The sequence below is a fragment of the Anolis sagrei genome, chromosome 1 (genome assembly GCF_037176765.1).
Source record: "Anolis sagrei isolate rAnoSag1 chromosome 1, rAnoSag1.mat, whole genome shotgun sequence".
Taxonomy (NCBI): domain Eukaryota; kingdom Metazoa; phylum Chordata; class Lepidosauria; order Squamata; family Dactyloidae; genus Anolis; species Anolis sagrei.
The window spans coordinates 201,788,576-201,812,662 of NC_090021.1; the positions used below are offsets into that span (position 1 = coordinate 201,788,576).

Consider the following 24,087-nt stretch of genomic DNA (forward strand, 5'->3'; position numbering starts at 1 on the left):
ACCCACTGTGCCACTGGGGGCTAAGTAAAATAACATTATTATTTTTATTGATATCCTACCTTTCCCCCAGTTTTGCACTTAATGTGGCTTATCACAATTAAATCAAACATTGTTAAAAATTAACAGGATACAAATGTTGAAAAGCAATTAAGCCATCATAAAATTAAAACCAGTGGCAACAAATTAACAACCAAACCCCAAAACAAATAAAAGTCCATAAAAGGCCTATTCACTCTGAAAAATCAATTCTCAAAAACACGTCAGAATAAAGAGGTTGTTATCTGTTTACAGAAAGAGGGCACGAAAGGTGGCAGTTTAGCTTCTCTGGGAAGAGAGTTTCAGAGCCTGTATGTATGGAGGGGAAGGCAGTTGGGTACCCCTTGGACTATAACTCCCATAAGACTCCTTCAATATGGCTAATGATGGGATGTTCTTGAGTTTGTAGTCCAAAACATCTTGGAGGTACATCTTGGAGGTTTTGCACTTTTGATGTGGAAGAGATGGTAAGCAAAGCATGGAAAAGGCATGGCATTTCTCCATAACAGATTTGCTGCATCCTTAATGAAGTATGTGAGAGGGGAGTAAATAAGGACTTTACGTGAGGGCATGCATTGTACGATAAAGTGTGGCTGGAGGAGCAGTGGAAAACAAAGTGAGAATTTTGGCACATCTGTTCCACCATAACCCAACTGTGTATATGTTGATTTTACATAGTCATGGCGTGACATTTGCCAGATGGCAGAAAAAAAAGCTTTCAAAAACACATTTTTGGAATAATCTAACTAGGATTTTATCCAATTAATCTTGGAGTCGTATTCCCAATACTCCAACTTGACAATTACAGGCTTCTTCTGATTGATATGCCATTTTGCTTCGTGTCCAACTGTTTTGTTGATCTTTAAAATAGCTGTTTTAGTTAACGTTAAATGCTAACTGTCCACGTTCATATCCATATGTTACTACAGGGAGCTTGCCAAAGGACAGATGTCAGTTTAAAAGGGTGGAATGAGAAATAGGTGAGACTAAAACAGCCATAGGGATTAGGTGCCTTCGGCATAGTAGAGCAGATAGGTTGCTAGCATTAGTGCCCGATTTTGCAGTATTTGTTGCTGAGCAGTTGTGAGAAAGAGTTCAGGTGTTGATTCCTGAATTAGATATCTGTTTGCTTTGCTCCAAGAATTTCCCATACTACATGGTTATTAGCTTAAATGCTTCTCTTGTAGAGCCTTATATTTGTGGAGGATACATTCTCAGTCCGTTTCGTCATTTGAGATTGGGGGAAAATGTCATTAAGGCCGCAAGTCATAGAAAGGAGTGGCTGTCTCACACGTTATTTATTTTGTATTGCATAAATAAATAAGTTTATCCCTGATAAAATAAAGGGAGCACTTGCAGCTAAATAGTTTTAGACCAAAAACGGGCAACAGTAACTGCATTGTCTGTAGCTTGAAATAGTTCTTCCTCTGCGCATGAGGCAGGGCCTTGTGGGCAGGCATACAAATGCGGAGCTGTTTGTTCTGCTATACAGTTGCGCAAGGTGGAGGATTCTTCTAGGTAGTGCCATTTTGCAAGGTTGTCTTTTGATCTACTTCTGAGTCTATTCAGGGACTTCCAAGTTGCCCATCCTAGGTTTGCCCCTGGAGAAAGACTCTCGTGGGGGGGCATCCAGTTGGAATTGCTTGATTTTGCTGCCCATCGGGATATTCTTGCTGTTGCTGGGGGAGCATTAAGAGGAGTGATGGTTCTCATGACCACAAGTCAGAGACATTCTCCATTTCTGCCAGGAAAAGGATCTCTCAATAATGCTGCTTTTTAAACTATAAATATTGGCAGGACAAAAGTTGAAAATATTTTATGGCCAGCCTTATCATATGATACTTTAAATATTTTTAACAAGAAATTTCTGAAATTGAACACCCCATCTTTGATTGCAAGACCTCATTCTCTTTGTTCATCCTAACCAGATTCTATACCTCTTTATATACCATGTTCTCATTAATTCAGTCAATGTTCTTTAGTTGGTATAAGCAATTGTATTTAGAGCAGGGATGGGAGTTATGCAGCCTCCAAGTATTTAGTTGGACTACAAGTCACATCCCCCTAGTGCCTAGCCAGAATAACTATTGATAAGGAATATTGGGAGTTGCACTCAGAAAATACCTATTTATTGATTATATATTTTTTATTTATACTGTGCCTTTCTCTTTGTGGGGACTCAAGGTGGTTAACAACCACACAATCTGGTCACAATTTAAAACAAAACGAATACAATTTTATTGTCGAAGGATTTCATGGCCAGAATCACTGGGTTGTTGTAGGTTTTGCAGGCTATATGGCCATGTCCTAGAAGCATTCTCTCCTGATGTTTTGCCTGCATCTATGGCCTCAAGAGGTTGTGAGTCCTCTGAGGTCATAGATGCAGGCAAAACATCAGGAGAGAATGCTTCTAGAACATGGCCATATAGCCTGAAAAACCTGCAACAACCCAGTAATACAATTTTTAAAAAACAAATCTAATTAAACAGTACTGTGTGGATTTAGGGGTAAAAAACAGTTAAAATACAATTAAAATTACATTTAAAACTCACAATACCCCTGGAGTGCCATCCCCAGCCTCCCCAAAAGCGTGTCCCTCATCCTTCCTCAAATGCCTCCTGGCATAGAAAGGCCATGATTTCTACTCTTGATTTAGTCCCAGATTGTTCCCTTGTTTTGTACCTTCATTACAGGTTTGTTTTATTTGGAATTAAAATGCTATTACACTTCAGTTTATTTAGTGGACTTTGTGTTCTCATTATCCTTTAAACAATCTCCAGTGAATAGCTTCCTTTATAGCCTAACATTTAATATTGCTTCCTCTGAGCCAAGAGATCTTGTGAAGGTTAAGATGAGTATCATGGTGTCTCTTTCTAGAGTTTGGAAGCAATAAATTATGGGGGGAAACCCCACAAACAAGCAACAAGCCCCTCTTTGGTAAGACGCGAGTTAACATGATCACATTTCAATGTATCAGCAGAATGAATAATGTTTCTAGTTACTTTTCAAATTACTTTGAAATAGCATTTCTTGATCTTCTGGCAAGAGTTATGTAAATCCGATTAATCTTGAGGTTTTTTTTTAAAGACAGGCAATAAAATTTATTAGTTCCTTTAACAAACATTAATGGTTGGAATATAAGTGTAGCATGAGGAGTGTTTCAAGTGTTGGATTTGGACAATGGGAGACCTGATTTGAAAACCCACTGAGCTGTGGAAACCCTTTACATGACCATGCACAGGTCACGCCATCTCAGCCTCAGAGGAAGGCAAAGGCAAAGCTGTTCTTAACAAATTCTGCCAAGAAAAATCCATGATCAGTTCATCTTAGGGTTGTCATAAGTCAGAAATGACTTGAAGGCAGATGACAATAACAAGTGATTGGAATAGATTGGTTTTGAACAGTTAATTTCCCAAGTTTTGCCTGATTCGGTGACTCTGCAATTGATGTTGCTGACTGTAGTTCCTATTAGCCCCATGCAGCCTAGCCCTTGGAGAAAAAAAGGTAATTTGACAGCATCTGGAGGACCACATGTATCTTCTCACCACGTATAATTTTTCTCATCTCATAGGCTTTGTTAGGCCAAATTTTGATCTGATGGGAAAGAGATTGTGGTTACAATGGTAGTGCCCTGGGTTAAACCCTTGTGCCGGCAGGACTGCTGACCAAAAGGTTGGTGGTTCGAATCCGAGGAGCGGGATGAGCTTCCATCTGTCAGCTCCAGCGGAGAGGGAAGCCTCCCACAGGATGGTAACACATCCGGGTTTCCCCTGGGCAACGTCTTTGCAAATGTCGAATTCTCTCACACCAGAAGCAACTTGAAATTTATCAAGTCTCTCCAGACAAGAAAGAAAATTTTGTTTGTCTGTACTGATTCTCCTGAAGGACAATTGTTTTGGGGGAAAGATGAGGTTATCCAACCTCAGTAAGACTTCCAAGCTGTATAAACAGATAACTGACACAAACATCACTTTTACACTGACAAAGCTGCAAGGAAAGTCGGAGACCTCAGGCGACGGATTCTTGGTTTGTTTGCTGTCAATAGCAGTGGAAAAGTAGACGGAAAATTTAGGTCAGTGCGAGTCCAACATTGTGTTCTGTTTCCAGACAGTCAATTTCTGTGGTGTGAGCTGAGCTCTGTATATCTTTATTTCCCCCTCTCCACTCTGCTTTTAGCGATAACACTTACTCTTTGGAGTGCAGGCTTGTATTATTCAGAGGTTAACATAAGTGAAAGTCTTTGATAGGCCAAGAATGTGTAGTGCATTCTCTCATACTGTCTTTTTGCTATCTTTATAGATATTTTATGTTTGCAAGGTCAGGCATTACTTGACCTCAATAAAAGGCACCTCTCTGAGAGATGCCTTTTTTTAAAAAAAATTAAATAAATAGCAAACCAACCATGAAATTTTATGATGAGGAAATGTTATTCATAAAACGACACCAGAAAAAGAAGCTTGGAGGAGTAAGAAGAAGGCAAAGAGCACTCTTTGGGGAATGAAAGATTTTTCCACATGTGTTAACATCATGATTTGGGATGAGTTTGAGGAAGAGAATTGTCCTGTCTGGAGGAATGAATTTTGCTGTAATGAAGCACATCTGTCTCCAGTCCGGTATTTTCATTATCCACATCCCTTTGTGTTCCATCATCATTGCAATATTCCACTAGGCTGCTCTGTTCCTCTGACATCCTTACATTTGAAGGCATGAGATTGTGATTGTTCCAGTCATTCATGATATTGTAGGATTCATTTGCCTTAGCATTTAAAGGCATGCAATATTTTAGTATCTATTAATGTCTATCATGAAAAGACATGACTCACTTGAAAAGGCAATAATGCTTGGTAAGCTAGAAGGCACTAGTAAAAAGAGGAAGGCTACATTACGGACTGATATTCAAACAAGGAATAGACCTTTTGATGATAGAGTGACATGAAGGTTTCTCATTCGGGGGTTGCTAATTTGACGATAGTTAACAAAACAGTGTTAAGTACAGTCGTGTCTGACTCTGGGCGTTGGTGCTCATCTCAATTTCTAGGCTGAAGAGCTGGCGTTGTCTATAGACATCTTCTAGGTCATGTGGCTGGCATGACTGCATGGAGCTCTGTTACCTTCCCGCTGGAGCAGTACCTATTGATCTACTCAAATTTGCATGTTTTCAAACTGCTTTGTTGGTAGAAGCTGGGTCTGACAGCAGGAGCTCACGCTGCTCCCCGAATTCGAACCTGCAACCTTTTGGTTAGCAAGTTTAGCAGCTCAGCGGTTTAACCTACTGAGACACCAGGAGCTCCTATGTTGTATATACCAATTATTTTTGTAACTGCAAGGTGTTACAGACAATGAATTCAAACAGTCGATAAGGACTGTCCCTTAAATTATAAAAGGCTAAACGAAACAGAAGAGGCAGTGCTTAGTTCTTATCCTAGAGCTCCATAGTTTTGCATTGATGTGGCATTGGGAGCTGTGCAGTGGTGGTTGAAGTGTGTGGAGGGGTGGTGTGTTGTTTTTGTGATGTGTGTTGGGGTAAAGCATTTAATTTTATTGTATAATCACAATAAAGTTGTTATAGTCTATTTTTCCTTTTTTCTTAAGGCTGGAAGTGGTTCTTCTGGAACTTTGTATTGAATGTTCAGTGACTGCCATTGGATGTAGTGTTTGCTATTTTTACATAGCATTGTGCACTAGCAACCTGTTTAATGGTGAATGAACACACGCAAATCCCATTGATTGAATGGGTCTACTCTAGTCAGGACTAACGACATCAGATGCTAGATTATTTTTCTTGTACTCCTTAAGAAGGCTCTAAAACATGCTGATGATCGGTACCCTTTTTGCATTTTGCACATATGTTTGAATGTTACAGATAATTTTGCCAAACTGAAAATAAAGATCTCAGTGTTCCCTCACTTGTAGTGGGTGTTACGTCCCAGGACCACCCGCAAAAAGTGAAAAACTGCGAATTCGGGAAGCTATATTTATTTTAATATTTATACATTATTTTAGTAGTTATACACTATTTTAAGTCTTTATAAACCCTCCCCATACACTTATACACTACATAACCCTCCTTGAACGTGTTGTTCACGTAATCCTCGGTTCCGGCTTTATCCGCAGAGTAGCCTCTCCATACAGACAAACACTCTTAAGTCCATAGTGCTTCTGAAATGTATCAAACCAGCCCTTGCTGGCTGTGAATTTGCCCGATTTGGTGGGAGAACCAGTCGATGTCCATGGTCATGCCTCTTCGTCATTGCCATCGTCCCCTTCTTGTTCACCGCCATCTTGGTCCTCCCATTTTCTCTCCCATGCGATTGTAAGGTTGCTTGGCCTTAGTCTTACTACATACATGCAACAGTCCAATGCTAATGTGAAATGGAAGAGCAGAGAGGGGTAGTTGCACATGAGATAGTTGTTTGACTGATTCACGCAAAAACCCGCAAAACAGCGAAAATACAGCAATAAATATTTTACATTAATATTTATTGAAAAACCGCAAAACAGCAAGTCCACAGAAAGCAAACCGTGAAGTAGTGAGGGAAAGCTGTATTTCAAAAAGAAAAAAAATCACCCTTTTATGATTTTCCTGCTCAATTTTGCACTCTCCCATCTGTGGTTCTTCATGAATCCGCTGAGAGATTATGCTCCAGAACAGTGCAAGATTTTGTAAATAAATTTCCCCTCCTAAGATAAACTTCTCCTGCTTTAGGACTAACATTACTTAACATATTTAAAAGTTCTTTTAACCTGAGCTTTCCCTTTGGGGCACTCAATTCCTTCATTTTACAAACACAATATATCTTCCCAATCTTGATATATCTGTTCAAATTTCTAGAATTTTGATGAGGACACGTAACAAAAATGTACTTACAACGAACATAAAATGAATTGTGCTGACATCTGTTTCCCAGGTGATGAGTTAAATCATTCTTTCTTTGCTCTATGTCTTCCTTCCTTTTTCCCTTAATAACAGAACACCTGGAGAAGTGTTTAAGTACTTCTCCTAGGTGGCGGGAAGTTGTAAAAGACACTCCCCTTGTGTTTATCATGCTAGTAGTATATGGAATGCTAAAACTAGGCTTAAACAACTATACGACTTGTTCTAACATACTATCTGAACTCATAAATGTCATACAAAATAACATAGCAGGTTGTGCAAAACAGATTACTTTAGCACTCATGTTGTGACACAGCTTACAGTATTACTATGTATTTCAAAGTTTAGCCATTTGTTTTGCTTGCGGTTGTCTTCTGTCTCTGTAAATCCACCATTTTTTTTCTGCAACTGAGTGTCTCTAAGAGCAAAGTAGAAATCTATGTCGAAACTTTCCTAATACAAAATAATCGTTGAATAATTTTGGGAATAAGCCTAACCCTTGAAAATAAGTGTTATGTGTGAGAGAAGTGGGTGGATAAGAAACATTTCCTGGCCTAATAAACCAGAAATGTGTTGGGTTTTACATAATAAATTGGTTTTGATAAAGGAGTTTTTTGTTTGAGGTCCTTTATCTGACTTGTGAGTTGTTGATGTTTCTGCACCATTTCATGTGGTTTCAGACCTCTAACCCAACAAGATTTCAATAGTTATGGGACATGGAAAGGAGAAATGAGATCAAAGGGGAACGTATTTCATAATTTCATTTGCATAGAGGCTTATGGTATGTTTGTTTCAAGTTAAGACACTTATCTTCATGTTTCTCATCTAAGATGCCCATTGATATCTTGTTGATCTCTATGAGAAATGGAAGAGAACTTCTGGTCTGATTTAGCACTTGTCATCTCATGTTAATAGGGCCGGTGTGGTGTAGTGGTTTGAGTGCTGGAATTCCAGGATTCAAATATTCACTCAGCCATGGAAATTCACTTTGGGCAGGTTACATTCTCTTAGCCTTAGTGGAAGGCCAAAATAAATATTGCCATGAAAACTTTGAGGTCATAGGGTCGCCTTTGGGTTGCCATAAGTTGGAAATGTGTCAAGGGCATGCAACAGGCACCACCACTAAATAAGAATTAGAGAGGTTGTATTAAAATTTGGAGTCTGGTGGCATCAGTGTGATGATGAAACCAAATTTCACTTCCATCATTTCCATCATGTCCATCATGTCCATCATGTTCCATCAGACCCAGCTTTGGAAGTTCCAATGCTGGGTCTGAAGCTTGGAAAGATTACTCTTTTTTCCTAGTGAAGCAGGTCTTTTTCACACTACAAAATTAAGGCAGTGTGATATGACTGCAATGGCAATATCCTGTGGAATCCCGGAATTTAAACTACAAGCCCCCAGATTCCACAGAAAGCAACAATGATAGTTTGCAGATATATTATTGTGGTATAATTATGTAGCAAGGCTCACAGCAGTGGCAGCGCTGGATAGGAAATTCTGGGAATGATAAATGGGCATTTTTTCCTAATCTGCATAAAAGCAAACAATAAGATGGCTAATTCAGAGAGTGAGTATCCACATTGGAGGTTGTCTTTCTCTTAGAGAATCAGGTACACTGTTTGGATGTGCACATGATGACTGCAGCCAGGAGTGCTTTCATACAGTTTTAGGCTGATGGCCTAGCTGTAATAATTCCTGGAAAGACAGACCTAGCTATGGTTACTCAATGAGCCTCAACTACATTCAGTTTAGTTTATTGTAATGTATTTCTTTGATGGGCTTTTCTAAACTATTTGAAAGCCGAAGCTGGTGCATAATGCTAGGGTTGAGATCAGAGCTGGTTGTTCAGACTTGTTGGGTATTTTGGTGTGTTAGTTCATAGCTGAATTTGTTTTATTTGGTTTTTAAATGGTTTATGAGTCCAGTTCAAAATATGGGTGATTTTTCTTAAAGCCCTAAAGAGATTTGAAGGTTGAGGTTTTGCCATCGGAAGCCCTGGTCTGCTCAGATAATCAGAAGAAGATCTCCTGGCTTCCCTCTGCCTTCTGCCAGACAGCCTCCCCTGCAGCGGTTTCTGGAATATATGTCTCTAGGGGTCTACTTAGATCTTTCTCCAGTGATTATTAGGTGCTGCCCAAAAACTTTCTAATGACTGAAAGCTTTTGGCTTCGCTGGCTGGCTTGGAAATATTTTCTCTACCAAGAAATATACATAAAACATCCATACTGCATGATGTCTCTTTGTTCTGAAAACATTATAATTTTTAAGATTTATGTTCTGCTTAATGTAATATTGCATTAATGAATAAAACAGAAAGGAGAAGCATAAGGTTTTCCAAGGAAAAATAATAGAGCAGATTATTCAGGTTTAGTGTTGATCAATTGTCTGGTGAGATAGATTGGTAGATAGATAAATAGACTGCATTTCTTCCTTCCATACCTCAAGACCTGTAATATATAGCAGATCTAAGGAAAGGATGGATTGTGGAATGGGAGGATTTTGTGTCATTATATGTGCTGAGGAGCCATTGTGGGTGTTTGTCTCCATTAGGGTTGTATACTTTGAGCTCTGATGATGTTGTGTTACACAGTCAGTACAGTGCAATCATGATTAGACATTCTTCAGTAGGTTTTGCCATACCTCTCCCAGTCCTTGCAGGCCCAGTGCAGATACCAACCATACTGATTCAGCAGACTTTCCATATTTACTAATGCTCCAAAGGACCCAGGACGCTGCAGTTTTTGTGGGCCACCTTGTTGGCAGGTACATTGTTTAGGTAGTTTGCTGTAATCGCAACATGAAGCAAAAAAATATTGTTCAATAGTAAATAATTTTCTATAGTACAAAAAAGACCAAATAGAGAGTAAAAGTGGCTTATTTATTGTTGTTGTTCATTCGTTCAATCTTTTCCTACTCTTCGTGACCTCATGGACCAGCCCATGCCAGAGCTCCCTGTCGGCTGTCACCTCCCCCAGCTCCTTCAGAGTCAAGCCAGTCACTTCAAGGATGCCATCCATCCATCTTGCCCTTGGTCAGCCCCTCTTCCTTTTTCCTTCCATTTTCCCCAGCACCATTGTCTTCTCTAAGCTTTTCTGTCTCCTCATGATGTGGCCAAAGTACTTCAACTTTGTCTCTAGTACCCTTCTCTCCAATATCCTTATTTGTAGGTAGTGCTTTTTTCTTGATCTTATTGCACTGGAGAAGGATTCAAATTTATGGTTTCGTGGGTTACTGAACTTTATTTGGTATCCCAGCTAAATAGGGTATTCCGGAAGCTTGTGTCGGTGTTTCTAAGCTCTAGCAGTACTTATATGTAAGTTTAGTCAAATCTGTGAAATGTAAAGACTGGAATTAGAGTGGATTACTGAATTTGCTAATCTAGTGGTCAAGTTGAATAGGGAATTCTATGTGCTTCAGCCAAAAAGTAATGTCTTCAGACCATAGCTGTAACCATATGCAAGGTTAGTCAAATGTGTAAAATGGAAAGATTGGAATTAGCATAAAATAGCCTTCTATCATAATATCCCAGTGCTGGCTTGTGTCACTGGGTATTTAGTAAAAAGCCTTGAGTTTTAAGCAATTAGGGAAGTCAGTTTATGTAGAAAACTCTGAGCCACTACATATAAAATATGCACAGAATTAGTTTGTACTCCTCTTTCTAAACTCATTATAATCCTGATCTCTGTTCTAATTTTGATATGAGCTCTCCAGCTTGTATACATGTCATGAAAATGTAGTTTAAATGGAACAGCTTTATACCAGACTGTTTAATCTTAAAAGGCATGGAAATTAACTGTCCTTTCATCCATCCCTGTGTTGGATTCATAATTTTGCAATAGGCACATTCTGATCTCCACAAAATGTTCTTCTTGTGACTTATTTGGGAGGAAATTCTACTCTGTAAAGGTTCAAAGGGCTGCTTTTCTGCAGATTACAGAGCTGAGCCCTGGCAGAGAATAACAACCAGATTGCTGCTCCAGATCAGATGTATGCAATGGTACACAGCACCATATTACACCATTGGGCTGCAATTAGCCCAGGGTTACTTTCTGTCCTGCTCATTTTATCACTTAAATGGCTAAAAAGAAACATATTTCTAAATATCTATATCAGCTTTGGGAAGAAGGGAGGAGGCAGATGACCAAACTCTGCAATTCAGCTATTTAGATATTGGTTGCTAGTTGGAGCCTTGTAGTATGGAAAGGTAGCTTTGGATAGATAGTTGGTTGGATTGTGTGTATTCTAGATCTAGCTCTGTCTCTGTTCTGCTTCTCAGCTGTCCATTTACAGCAGGGGTCCTCAAACTAAGGCCCGAGGGCTGGATACGGCTCTCCGAGGTCATTTACCCAGCCCTCACTCAGGGTCAACCTAAGTCTGAAACAACTTGAAAGCACACATCAACAACAAAAACAACCATTCTATCTCATCAGCCAAAAGCAGGTCTACACTTCCCATTGGAAATACTAATAAGAGAATATTTGTTAAAATTGTTCTTCATTTTAATTATTGTATTGTTTTAACGTGTTTTTTGCACTACAAATAAGATATGTGCAGTGTTCATAGGAATCCATGCATGTTTGCTTTTTTTCAAATTATAATCCGGCCCTCCAACAGTTTGAGGGACTGTGACCTGGCCCTCTGTTTAAAAAGTTTGAGGACCCCTGATTTATAGTATTGGTTGCAAACTGTGGAAAGCTAGTAGGTCACATTAGCCTTGGAGACTTTGGAAGGCTACAACTCTACTGCATCTCTGCCACATGCACCCTAAATACCCCAAAACAGTTTATAGAAAGTGATTGGACAGTCTCCCCCCCCCCACCCCCCAATTTTATGTCTCAGTTGTAGACTATTTTGGACTCAGGAGAGGCTTTTTTAACAATAAAAAGAGACCAGACGTCATTTTCTGTTAACTTCCTGTTCCAGAAAAAAAGGTATTTCCTAATCTCAAATTGGTTCAAAGGGGGCAAAAATCTGGTGAAAATCTGGTGAAAAATCTGGTGAACGTAGAAAATCCACAAACTCTTCCAGTGGGGTGCAGTGTTTATTATTTGGTGGTAAGTGAAGCCATGGATACGTTGGTATTGGTATTCAAAAGCAAAGGAATTTTAAACAATGCAACCACTGTATCTGAGAGGGGCATGTTCCAAGACCCTACGTGGATTCCTAAAACCATGGATAGTTGTGAATCCTATATTTTGACCGTACTAGAACGTAGAAAATCCACAAACTCTTCCAGTGGGGTGCAGTGTTTATTATTTGGTGGTAAGTGAAGCCATGGATACGGACACCATACTGTATTCCCTTCTAGAGAATCCTGGAACTTTCTGTGGATCTTTAGCATCAGGTCCCACTACCAACAAAGAAGTACCTCAACCAAACAACAAATCCCAGGATTCCATAGGACAGAAGCTCAGGAGTTAAATTGGTATCAAACTGCCATAGCTGTGTTGTGTAGTACAGCTGCTTTGAGTCTCTTTGTAATGAAGCTTTTGGTACTGGAATTTTCTCCTGCCACATTCCAAAATACTCATTCTTTTAAGATCCTCTCCTGCTATGTGCAGCCTGTTTCTCTTCATAACGTATATAAATATGATACTCCCCCTTTGTGACAGAGATCACAATTACAAAGTAAGTATAGAGAGAGGCATATGCAGTATTTTGGTTTATCCCTTTGGAAGGATATTTGTTGGAATCATATCACGCTGTCTTGTGTAACACATGAATTTGGTTCTGCTAGTTGGCCTGTTACAGAAACTACTACTTAGCAATGCAGTAGCTTCTTTCCAAACCTAGGTTAGCTTTGTGGTCCTGGTTTTATAGAAGAATCTGAAAAAAAAAGGGAGAATAAAGAAGTTCTTTAGGGTATTCTGGTGGCTTTTGGAATAGGAATAAATTTGTGGAAATGGAGCCTAGACAGCTACAGAACAGTGGTTCACTTTGGATAATATCTGGATTTTAGATCAAGAAAACCAACCTCTTTTTCAAAGCAGTGAGCTAAAATTCACACAGTCCCTTATTATTTTTGTCTGTGCCAGTGGGATGTTTGAGAACTGGTCCAAAACATCTGAAGGACGATCCCTCTTCTAAAGTTTGGGGAAGTTGAGAGTGGCTGCTATGTAAGCTGAGTATTTCTTGCCAAAGAAAATTCATGAAGTTGCCATAAGTTGATTTGAAGGCAGATACACACTCTCCTTTGGTTGCAGTTCTCCAAGCCTTTCATACCTTTTGCAAATTGAGAGAAGAGGTCAGCATTCCAGAGTTCTGGAAAATCAAGCTTACAGGCCATTTAGTATGTTCTTCCTGTTGAATTCTGTTCAACTTTGTGTAGAAATGTGGAGTGGAAACTCCTGCTACACACAATTCAGAACACACTGGGCCCTCTTTTGTCCTGAGCAGATGCTGAACAGCTTGCAGTTTCTTCTCATTATAGTGTTTCTGGAGGGGTGGCGGAGAAGTGAGTAGTGCTGGCAGAGTTGCTGAACCAAAAAATATTTGTTGGAAATGCACTAGAATGCATTTGTTTGCTTCTAGTGGGTTTGCTGAAATGGTGTTTTCTCTTCTTTCTACCCTGCAGATGATGAGCTCAAACTAGTAACGGACTATGAATGTGTGTGTGAAGGGATGTCATGTGGAAATGGAGTCCGCTGCAGGGGCCATCAGTGCTTTGCCTCCCTGAGCATCAATAATGGTGCTAAAGTGTCCCAGAAGGGGTGCTTCCGAGTCTATGAGCAAGGGAAGATGACCTGCAAAACTCCACCATCCTCTGATCAAGCGGTGGAGTGCTGTCAGGGAGACCTGTGCAACATGAACATCACGGCACAGCTGCCGACAAAAGGTGAGCGTTTTAGTGTTATGTCTCTCTCTCCTTTTCTTAAAGGTCCCATTAATTGTTAAGGCTAGCTTTAGAAAGCCCACTCTTGGTGTTAGATCTGGGATTTGGGGACCATATAGAAATTGATGGGTTATCTGTAAGTATATTTGTAAGGAGGAGAATGTTGGCAGAGAGATAAATATTAGAACTGTACTCTTAGTATGAATGGCTTCAGGATTCCAGCTATAGCATGACACCCCTTAGAGATTGTGCTAGAGAGAAGCAGGGGAAAAACTTGTCGCTCTCCTGATATTATCAGACTCTAGTTCCTATCAACCCTAGCCAGCAAGGTATAATGAAAGGAATCGTTTACCGAAATCTGGACAGGCAAAGATTTTCCATCCATGATCTAGCTTGAGACAATAATTTGATGGCTACAAAGGAGAATAGTAGCAGAATCTTTATTCATTACAACTGAGTTTATATGTGCCTTCAACTTGCCTGTGAATGTATAGTGACCCCCTGATTTTTTCATAAGGTTTTCCTAAGCAAGGAATTCTCAGAGGTGGTTTTGCCAGTTCCTTCCTCTCAAATATAGCCAATAGTAACTGATACTCATTCACAGCCTCCCATCCACATACTAAGTCTACTTAGCTTTCAAGATCAGATGGCACTAAAATGAGAGAATGATGGTCATTGTCTATTTGGACTGTATTGGAGGTGGACCTGATTCTTGGAGTAAAGAAATGAAGGATATGACGCAGGGACCTGTAAACAGCAAACTATCATGAATCTAAATATGGAAAACAAAATGAGTTTAGGGATTGCTCCTTACAATAACCAGAGACCAAGTGTGAGAAGTCATACAAATAGGTTGGTTCTTTATATGAGCGTGGGAATCAACTTCTAGTTCACAGATCTGACCCTCCACTTGTTGGATTACTACTTCCATTATGTCACACCATTTGCTGTGTTGGCTAGGCTGATGGGAGTTTCAGTCCAGTAATGTCTGCAAGACAACATGCTCCCTGTGCCTGTTCCAAGACCAAGGCTTGGCAAGGACAGAAGAGGGGAATGTTACAGATTGTATTCTGTCAAAATGCAAGAACTATTCAGGGCATTTGGTGTTCACGTGGAATTAGAGACAGGTTGGAAAGAGCAGGCCTTGCCAGGATCAAGGACTGCTGCAGGACCCACTTTATCTTGATAGCCTGTTTTGTGTATTTGGAGTCTGATGGAGCCAATGGCAGAGCTGAAACAAAATATCTTGTTCTCTTAGATGTTGGCTGCTCTCTCGTGGTTTCTTTTTCTTTTTGATGGTCAGGTGCCTGGACTCCCCCTTTTCTTTTAATCATAATGACTCATTCAGAGCCACCTAAATTCTGCATGCAAATAATGTTCACAGGCTTTACAAATGAATGTTTGTTGTATGTCCTTGGATTTACCTTTCCAGCTTAATGCTGACAACTTTGACTAACTTTGATTTTTTGATTCTCTTACAAAGGGCAACCAATTCAAGGAGAAGCAGTGGGTTACACGGTGGAAATGCTTATTCTTTTTGTACTAGCTGCGGTTATGATGCTGATAATACTTTCTGCACTAGTGGTGCTATTCGTCCGGAAAGTGCAGCAGCGCTATTTGGAAAGGTTTAATTCAAGGGATGCAGAATATGGAACCATCGAGGGACTCATAGCCTCAAACGTTGGCGACAGCACGCTGGCAGTAAGTAAACAGTGTCTTGTGATCAGCTGCTATTCATGTAACAGCAATTCCCTGCTTTAGTTCCTGGTGGAACTGACAAAAATGTTATTTGTGAAATACTATGTAACTGACAGTCTTCCTTTGTACTCCGTTTACAGCAGTGTTTTTCAACCTGGGAGTCGGGACCCCTGGGGGGTTGCAAGGGAGTTTCAGAGGGGTCATCAAAGATCATCAGAAAACATATATTTCTGATGGTCTTAGGAACCCCTTTGGCAGAGAAGGCGGAATATCTCTCCACCTGTCCTTCTCTTCCTTTTAGGAAACAGATGGCAAATCTTCCCACCAAAAGTCCATCTCTGCGGTGATTGGCTGGCCTCCCAGCCAAGGGGAGGGCTGTTTCTGAGACTACAAGTGGGGAGGGGTGAGCAGGAGTGCTTGGTGCATGGCAGTGTGGTGTGTATTTGCAGGTGAAGGAGAGTGTGTGTGTGTGGGGGGGGGGAGGCTTGTGCCAGCGAGTCCCTTCAAATCTTGGGGGTTCTGTGTGAGAAGTTTGGCCCAATTCTATCATTGGTAGGTTCAGAATTCTTTTTGATTGTAGATGAACTATAAATCCCAGCATCTTAAACTCCCAAATGTCAAAGTCTATTTTCCCCAAACTCCACCAAAGTTCACATTTGGGCATATTAAGTATTTGTGCCAAGTTTGGTCCAGATCCATCATTGTTTGAGTCCACAGTGCTCTCTGGATGTAGGTGAACTACAACTCCAAAACTCAAGGTCAATGCCCACCAAATCCCTTCAGTATTTTCTGTTGGTCATGGGAGAAGTGTGTGCCAAGCTTGGTTCAATTCCATCGTTGATGGAGTTCAGAATGCTCTTTGATTGTAGGTGAACTATAAATCTCAGTAACTACAACTCCCAAATGACAAAAACAAAATTGGGTATTTGTGCCAAATTTGGTCCGGTACTGTTCCTTGCAGAAGAAAAGTGGTGTGTGTGTGTGTTAACAGTCTGCAATGTGTGCCAGTATATTACAGGTATAATGCAGTACTTGCCATTTTAGCCTCTTGTCCGGATGAGTAGACAGATGCTCCCTGGAGTCCCTGGGATCTCCTCCTTCTTCCAAGCAGACATTTGATTTCGTGCCAAAAAGTTGTCCCTCTCGCTCTACGACATCCTCCTCCCAAAGCTAACACAACAGAATCACTTGCTTTCTGAGCTGGCGGAGTGTGCATGGGTGAGACTGGAAGAGGATAATATTACTTCTGAAGAGGAGTTCTTTATGATGGGAATGAGAAATCTTTAGCCCCTTATATGTTTCAATTCCCATAACCCATTGCTTTTTGTCATGCTGCGTGAGAGTTGAGGGACAAATCATCCCAGGGCCGATAATTCCTCACCCCTGATTTACAGTCTGGGAAACTTTAGGCCTGGCAATCTAGAGCACTGCTTCTTAAACTATGGATCCTGTTCCCAAATGGGGTCCCCCTTAGCTCAATGGTGTCACAAAAGATTTGGCAACAGTAAACTGTATCTGAATGCCACCCATTTACACAATGCTTAGCCTCATCACACTAGAGAGAAAAAAATCACTTTAAATCTGGAGAGGAGCCTTTAACAGCCTCACTAAACTACAAACCCCAGAATTCTGCAGGAGGCAGAAACCGGATTTTAAGTGGATTTTTTCTCTAGTGTGATGAAGTGGTGTTAGCAAACATTTGTTTGCAGTGGACTCCGCAGGAGATACTTCAGCTGTACTCCATCAAAAGGAAAAATAGCCTGTTTAACAAGGGTGGTAGGGAAAAAAACCCTTAGTGGATTTTATGAACAGATTCAGGTCAAATCTTGGCAGTTCAAGAAGTTTTTCTTTACTATTTCAAAGTAGTCTCATTTCCTATGGACACTTTGTTCTGCATAAAAGGTTTGCTGAAACATGTTGAACTTCTGCTTTTGTGTGTGTATGTGTGATATAGGAAATTTATGCCTATTCCTTGCATGTTATTTATGCCCCTGGTACCAACTGTGCTTTTAAAGAAGTTATGCCCGGGAATGTACTTACTTTGTTAACTCAGGTATGTCTATATATGCCTGGGACAAGATTGAGCCAGGTAGACTTGGATTAAGAAATGAATCAATACATCTGGAACTCCAGATCTTCTCCTTTTGCTAACCCTTAGTAACATGGCTGCACAGTACTAAAAGCAATTTGATTTTTTAATGTAGCGTTGATTGAAGCACAACATAGTTGAAAGTATTTCTATAGAAATAAGGGTGTGGATGGGAACTGAGAGCCATTTCTGGGAAAGTAAAGGAAGCACATATTAAAATTTACCTTGCCTCAGCACAGGATTCTGATAGAAATAAAATGTGCTTTTTTAAAGATGGAATTTGAAGGAGCCAAGGCGGCATTGAGCAGGGAGTAAAAGAAATACAGCATCAGGAAGCAAAGCCAGATGTTCAGTACTTACTGAACTAAATCTAATAAGCCACATAATAAAATAATACAAATACTTATCAGGTGAACATGGCCAGGGTGTGTGTGTGTGTGTGTGTGTGTGTATGGTTTGAGTTACATTTCTTTTTAGCAATTCGGGGATGGAGTGAGTAGAGGTTTGCTGTCAATTGCATTGCATGAATACCATGAATATTGTTGCGGTGTAAGCCTACAGACTAGTAGGCTTACACTGTAGAAGGTAGTATTAGTATGTGCTGCATCACTCTTTTAGTGTATTTTCTGTTAAATTGGCCTCCTAAATTGTTTTGCTGCCATCTTGTGGCCATATCTATGTGACTTAAAATTGAAAATCACTACAGGCAGTCCCCAAGTTACAAACACGATAGGCTCTGTAGGTTTGTTCTTTATTAATTTGTCTAAACAAGTACATTTTAAAGTATAATTTCAGCCGTGTGTGTGTGTGTAGTATATGTATATGTATATGTGTGTGTTTTGGATACCATAGGGAAGAGTTAACACCCCTGTGATGTTGTTGTCAGTGCCCCTGTTCAGAAGATTTCACTTCCCTTTCTGTCCCTGTGAGAAATGGATTTTGGAAACAAGAATTGATGAAAAAGCTTCAGTGGAGACACCTTTTAACTCTTGATAACTCTTTCATGAGTGAATTTCACTTTCGAGGGGAAGATTTTTCTCACTACCTATTGTCTTACCCCTGTTCTGAACTGGTATTTGATGTAGGTCAGATGTCTGCTACTCGGGGACTGCCTGTATATATGGCATACAGTGAGCCGCACTAGCTTTTGGTTCCAATGATTACCAAAATCCCATGATATACAATGGAATAGTAAAATAAAATATATTAAATAACAAAAAAAAACTCAAGCTAAGGATAACCTGCGGATCTGTGAAATGTCAGGAGGCTACAGCAGGATATTTCTACAAATCACTGTAGAGATCAATGTGCATTCTTTTGGGTTCTCTCCCCCCACCCCCCATATTTCTTAGCCATGGTTGGTTGTACTCATAGATGCACAACCTGTGGATTCGGAGTGCTGACTGTACAGCAAAATATGTTTGTGTTACAAAATACATACTTTATATTTACAACGATTAGTAGTTATTCTAAATAAGATTCACTTAAAGCTCTGAAATAACTCCATATGAAAACATTTAAACTGGTAAATTTCATTAGTTTTTGGTTAATTTGCAACGAATTCCATCTGAACATTAGGAAGAACTTCCTGACTGTGAGAGCTGTTCAGCAGTGGAACTCTCTGCTCCAGAGTGTGGTGGAGGCTCCTTCTTTGGAGGCTTTTAAACAGAGGCTGGATGGCCATCTGTCAGGGGTGCTTTGAATGCAATCTTCCTGCTTCTTGGCAGGGGGTTGGACTGGATGGCCCATGAGGTCTCTTCCAACTCTAGGATTCTATGATTCTAATTTGGCACCTTGTAACAGTTCAGTTTTCTGTATATTGTCGAAGGCTTTCATGGCTGGAATCATTGCGTTGTTGTAGGTTCTTCAGGCTATATGGCCATGTTCTAGAAGCATTCTCTCCTGATGTTTCGCCTACATCTATGGCAAGCATCCTCAGAGGTTGTGAGTTCAGTTTTCATTGAGCTGACAAGCCAGTTAAAATGATGATGTCCAAGAGTGACATTCCTTTAAGGAGCATTCTTACATGTTATTTTCCCTTGAAGGGAAAATAATTAACTAATGATTCCCACGCACCTTCATTCATACTATTTCTTTTTGAGTAAGTTACAAACTCTCCATGCTGTTAACTAGTTCTTTTAGTCTGGTTATTTTAAAAGTCAAGTTCCTCTTATGTTTTCTAATGCAGATGTGATAGTCTCCTAAAGAATTATTGTGTACCTCAGCAACCAGCTTGATTTGAAACGTTCTCACTACAATTTCAGATTAACAATATATTACCACCCAAAATATGTTGGAGTTGAAGGAGAAATATGCATTTAAAATACAAGACTAAATGCAGGTTTGCAGTTCGTGAGAATATATGCCACACGGCTTTTAGTAATGAAGCTAGAGCATCCCCATTCAAATGCTTTGAGGAAAATATTTCAGCATCTTTCTTAACTGGTATTTGATACCTTGAAAACTGAATAAGCGAAGAATTTAGCAAAACATTTATGCTGGAGGTGTGTGGGCCTAAGAGCAGACATTTTTTATATGCAGTGTTTCTGAGAGAAATGTGCCAACATATTGGAAGGAGGTGGTTGGTATCTGAAATGGAATCACTACATGCTCCCTATAGTACTATGAAGATTAATTCTTGGATTAAATGATGTATTGCGCCAAATAATAAACAGGAAGCAGCTGATTTATAGCAGTAAGAACAGAAATACAAAAGCTACATGGAGCATTAATACATGATTCACCAAAATTATACATGATTCACCAAATAACACTACATGATTCACCAAATACTGTATATAACAAAGTTTGGACTTTGTCGTGTATAGTGACATCAGCTTTCTTTTGTTTGGGTTTGTCAATGCTTGTTTAAGTGTTAAAGGATTCATTCCTTGTCATTAACACTGACAATTGAAATAGCTTGTTGTTGTTCATTCATTCAGTTGTTTCTGACTTTTTGTGACCTCATGGACCAGCCCACGCCAGAGCTCCCTGTCGGCCGTCACCATCCCCAGCTCCTTCAATGTCAATCCAGTCACTTCAAGGATGCCATCCATCCATCTTGCCCTTGGTCAGCCCCTCTTCCTTTTTCTTTCCTTTCCCCCCAGCATAATTGTCTTCTCTAAGCTTTCCTTTCTTCTCATGATGTGGCCATCTTTGCCTCTACTATCCTTCCCTCCAATGAGCAGTCAGGCTTTATTTCCTGAAGTATGTACTGGTTGGATCTTCTCGCAGTCCAAGGCACTCTCAGAACTTTCCTTCAACACCACAGTTCAAAAGCATCTATCTTCCTTCGCTTAGCCTTCCCTAAGGTCCAGCTCTCACATCCATAGGTTAGATTGTTTGAATTGCATGCATTTATTTGTTGGTTAAGTTATCAAAGCAAACAACAGGCGTCTTCTTCAACCTGGCACTTTCTATATGTGTTGGACTACAGGAGCCTGGGGATGGTGGCATTTGTAGTCCATTGATACTGGAAATTGCCAGATCATGGGGGTTTAGATTAGATTAGATTAGATTTAGAGTTTAAAACACCTTTAATTTAGCAACTTTCTATTTATTTATTGTCATGTCAAGGTAAAGGTTTCTCAACATTGAGTCTAGTCGCATCTGACTGGCCGTTGGGGCGCATCTGAAGTGCAGCAGTAAAGAATAACAAAGATCAGTTGGTGAATCAAAATTCTTTATCAGAAATATTTGACTATTAAATAATGGCATTTTTTTTAACCTTCCATTCACCTAGGGTGCATTTGTGTGTAGAAATAATGCAGTTTGACACCACTTTAACTGCCACGTCTCAATGCTATGGAATCCTGGGACTTATAGTTTTACAAGGTCTTTAGCTTTTTCTGCTAACATGTACTGGTGCCTCACCAAACTACAAATCCTTGGATTCCATAGCATTGAGCCACGGCAAGTATAGTAATGGCAAATGCATTAATTCTGCAGTGCAGGTGCACCCTTAATAGAAAAAAGCATGATCTGCAAATATCAATTCTCTATAATATCCTAAATTACATATCCCCAGTGCCCTCCTACTACCTTCCTCCCTTTGAATTCACACAGAGCAATAAGTAACAAGGCAAAACCTTTGTACTCATTTTACTTCAGGAGCAATTATTACTATTCACCCATTATGCATTAAATCCTTGTGCTGGCAGGACTGCTGACTGCAAGGTTGGCAGTTCAAATCCAGGGAGTAGGGTGAGCTCCCATCTGTCATCTCCAGCTTCTCATGCGGGGACATGAGAAAATCCTTCCACAGGATGGTAAAACATCAGGGCGTCCTCTAGGCAACTTCCTTGCAGACGGCCAATTCTCCCACACCAGAAGCAACTTGCAGTTTCTCAAGTTGCTCCTGATGAGAGAAAACAAAACAAAACAGCGTATTTACTTGTTAAAGTTGATGTAGGAAGGGTTTCACCCATTAACACGTAACTAAATTTAACAAGTTACTTCTCAGCCCTAAATTAGTATTTTAAAAATTGTGTCAAAATGGAATGAACTTGTTATTTGGACTGCATATTTTCAAAAGAGTATTGTAGTCAATCCATATATAGTACATGTCTGTTGGAAATTTGGCATTTGGCTACAACAGTTCTCGCTTTCTCTACCCCTCTCTGTGATATTTAAAGACAAGCTTCCCAATTTAGATTACGCAGAAGTTTGAGTGATTTGTATAAAATTGTGCTGAGTAGGAGTGGGTATTTTTTCCAGAACGAATTCTCTGGATTTAAACCTGAATAGGCAGTGGGAAAGGGTCCCATTAAAGAGATGTCTGCAGCACCCAATGTTTAAAAAAGGCAGCCTTGTTTCTTTTTTGGCATGTGGCCTAAAACAAAGCTTAACAGTTCAATTTGCTGATACGTTTTCTAGTAAAATGCCCTTGTTTGAACATTCCCATAATTGCACAGTCATGCAGCTTTCTGTTTTGGAAAGTCTACAAATAATAGTCTCCACTTTGCTGGAAGAAAGACCCTGACTGTAGTCTTTAAAAACCCGTACCATTGATTTGCCAGTGAGTTGAGGGGAGAGACGACAGAGGGCTAAATACATAAACTCTCAGGCCTGGCAATTTTAATAATACTATGCAGCAAAAGGAGCCCCTGGTGGTGCAATGGGTTAAACCGCTGAGCTTCTGAAATTGCTGGTTCGAATCCAGGGAGTGGAGTGAGCTCCTACTGTTAGCCCCAGCCTCTGCCAACCTAGCAGTTTGAAAACATGCAAATATGAGCAGATCAATAGGTACCGCTCCGACGGGAAGGTAATAGCACTCCATGCAGTCATACCAGCCACATGACCTTGGAGATGTCTAAGGACAACGCTGGCTGTTCTGCTTAGAAATGGAGATGAGCCCCACCCCCCCCCAGAGTCAGACACAAATAGACTTAATGTCAAGGGGAAACCTTTACCTTTTACATAGCAAAATTTGAAAAAATGTGCTGTTCCTGGTTTGAAAATGGCCTTTCCTGTTTCATGGTACTTACTTTGAAAGTAGTTGTTATATTCCAGAAACTTATATGGCTGCCGCAAACTACGTTGAATTGGTTGAGACTTTATGAGATATTCATTGAAGAACTAGAGCAAAATGTGCAGCGGATGTCCTGCAAAAACAAAGTTTTTGCAGTTTAATATACTTTTTCCATGTTTTTATGATAGAATTGATTAGGAAATGACATTATAACCCAGGAACAAAAATTGTGTTATGTAGTGTTGGAAGTGTCATTTTTCATTAACATTGTGAAGGATTCTGTTAATAATGAACTCCTTTCTGTTGCTAATGCAACTAAAGTTGAATAGTTTTGTGTATGTGTGCAAATTGCTTCTGGTGTGAGAGAATTGGCTGTCAGCAAGGATGTTGCCCAGGGGATACCTGGATATTTTGATGTTTTACCATGCTTGGGGGAGGCTTCTCTCATGTCTCCACATGGGGAGCTGGAGATGACAGAAGGAGTTCAACCTGCTTTCCCCAGATTCGAACCTGCCGGCACAAGGGTTTAACCCATTGCGCTACTGGGGGCTCTTACTATTAGTTAATAGTTAACTCAGTGGATCCTCTCAATTGGATTTAGCCGTCAAACTAAGGACTTAGTAGGAGCAGGAACTGATCATTAAACAATATGCTCGCCATGAAAATAAATATATAGTGCAATAATAATAATCATAATCGAAAATACATCACACAGTCTTAAATGCTTGGGAAGTGTTTGACTTGTGATTTTGTGATACGAAATCCAGCATATATATCTCATTTGCTGTGTCATACTGTGTTTTTGTGTTTATAAAATAATAATAATCTTCATCTGCATTCCACTCTATCTTCCCAGAGATATACGAAATACTAAACCCCTAAGAAATAAATTCAGTGGAAGACAATAGGACCTTTTCCTATATCAGAATATACAGGACTTGTAATCCTTTATTGACCCCAGGGAAGCAATGCCTGTTTGTCTTGTTGTTTCTCCTAGCAGCAAGTACTCTTGTCTTTTAGTTTAATTTCCCGACGTGTCCAGGAAAATGTGGGCTCATTGAAGTAGCCAGTTGATGGAATGTGT

General features: G+C 40.0%; 1 protein-coding gene across 1 annotated transcript in view; it reads left to right on the forward strand.

The window, feature by feature from the left end:
- The window catches only part of ACVR1 (activin A receptor type 1), an 89,750-nt gene that overhangs the window by 47,241 nt on the left and 18,422 nt on the right, over positions 1-24,087 (forward strand). The window contains exons 3-4 of the mRNA XM_060777269.2: positions 13,489-13,749; positions 15,230-15,447. Of these exons, the coding sequence (XP_060633252.2) occupies positions 13,489-13,749; positions 15,230-15,447 (479 nt within the window). The remainder of the gene's footprint in view (positions 1-13,488; positions 13,750-15,229; positions 15,448-24,087) is intronic.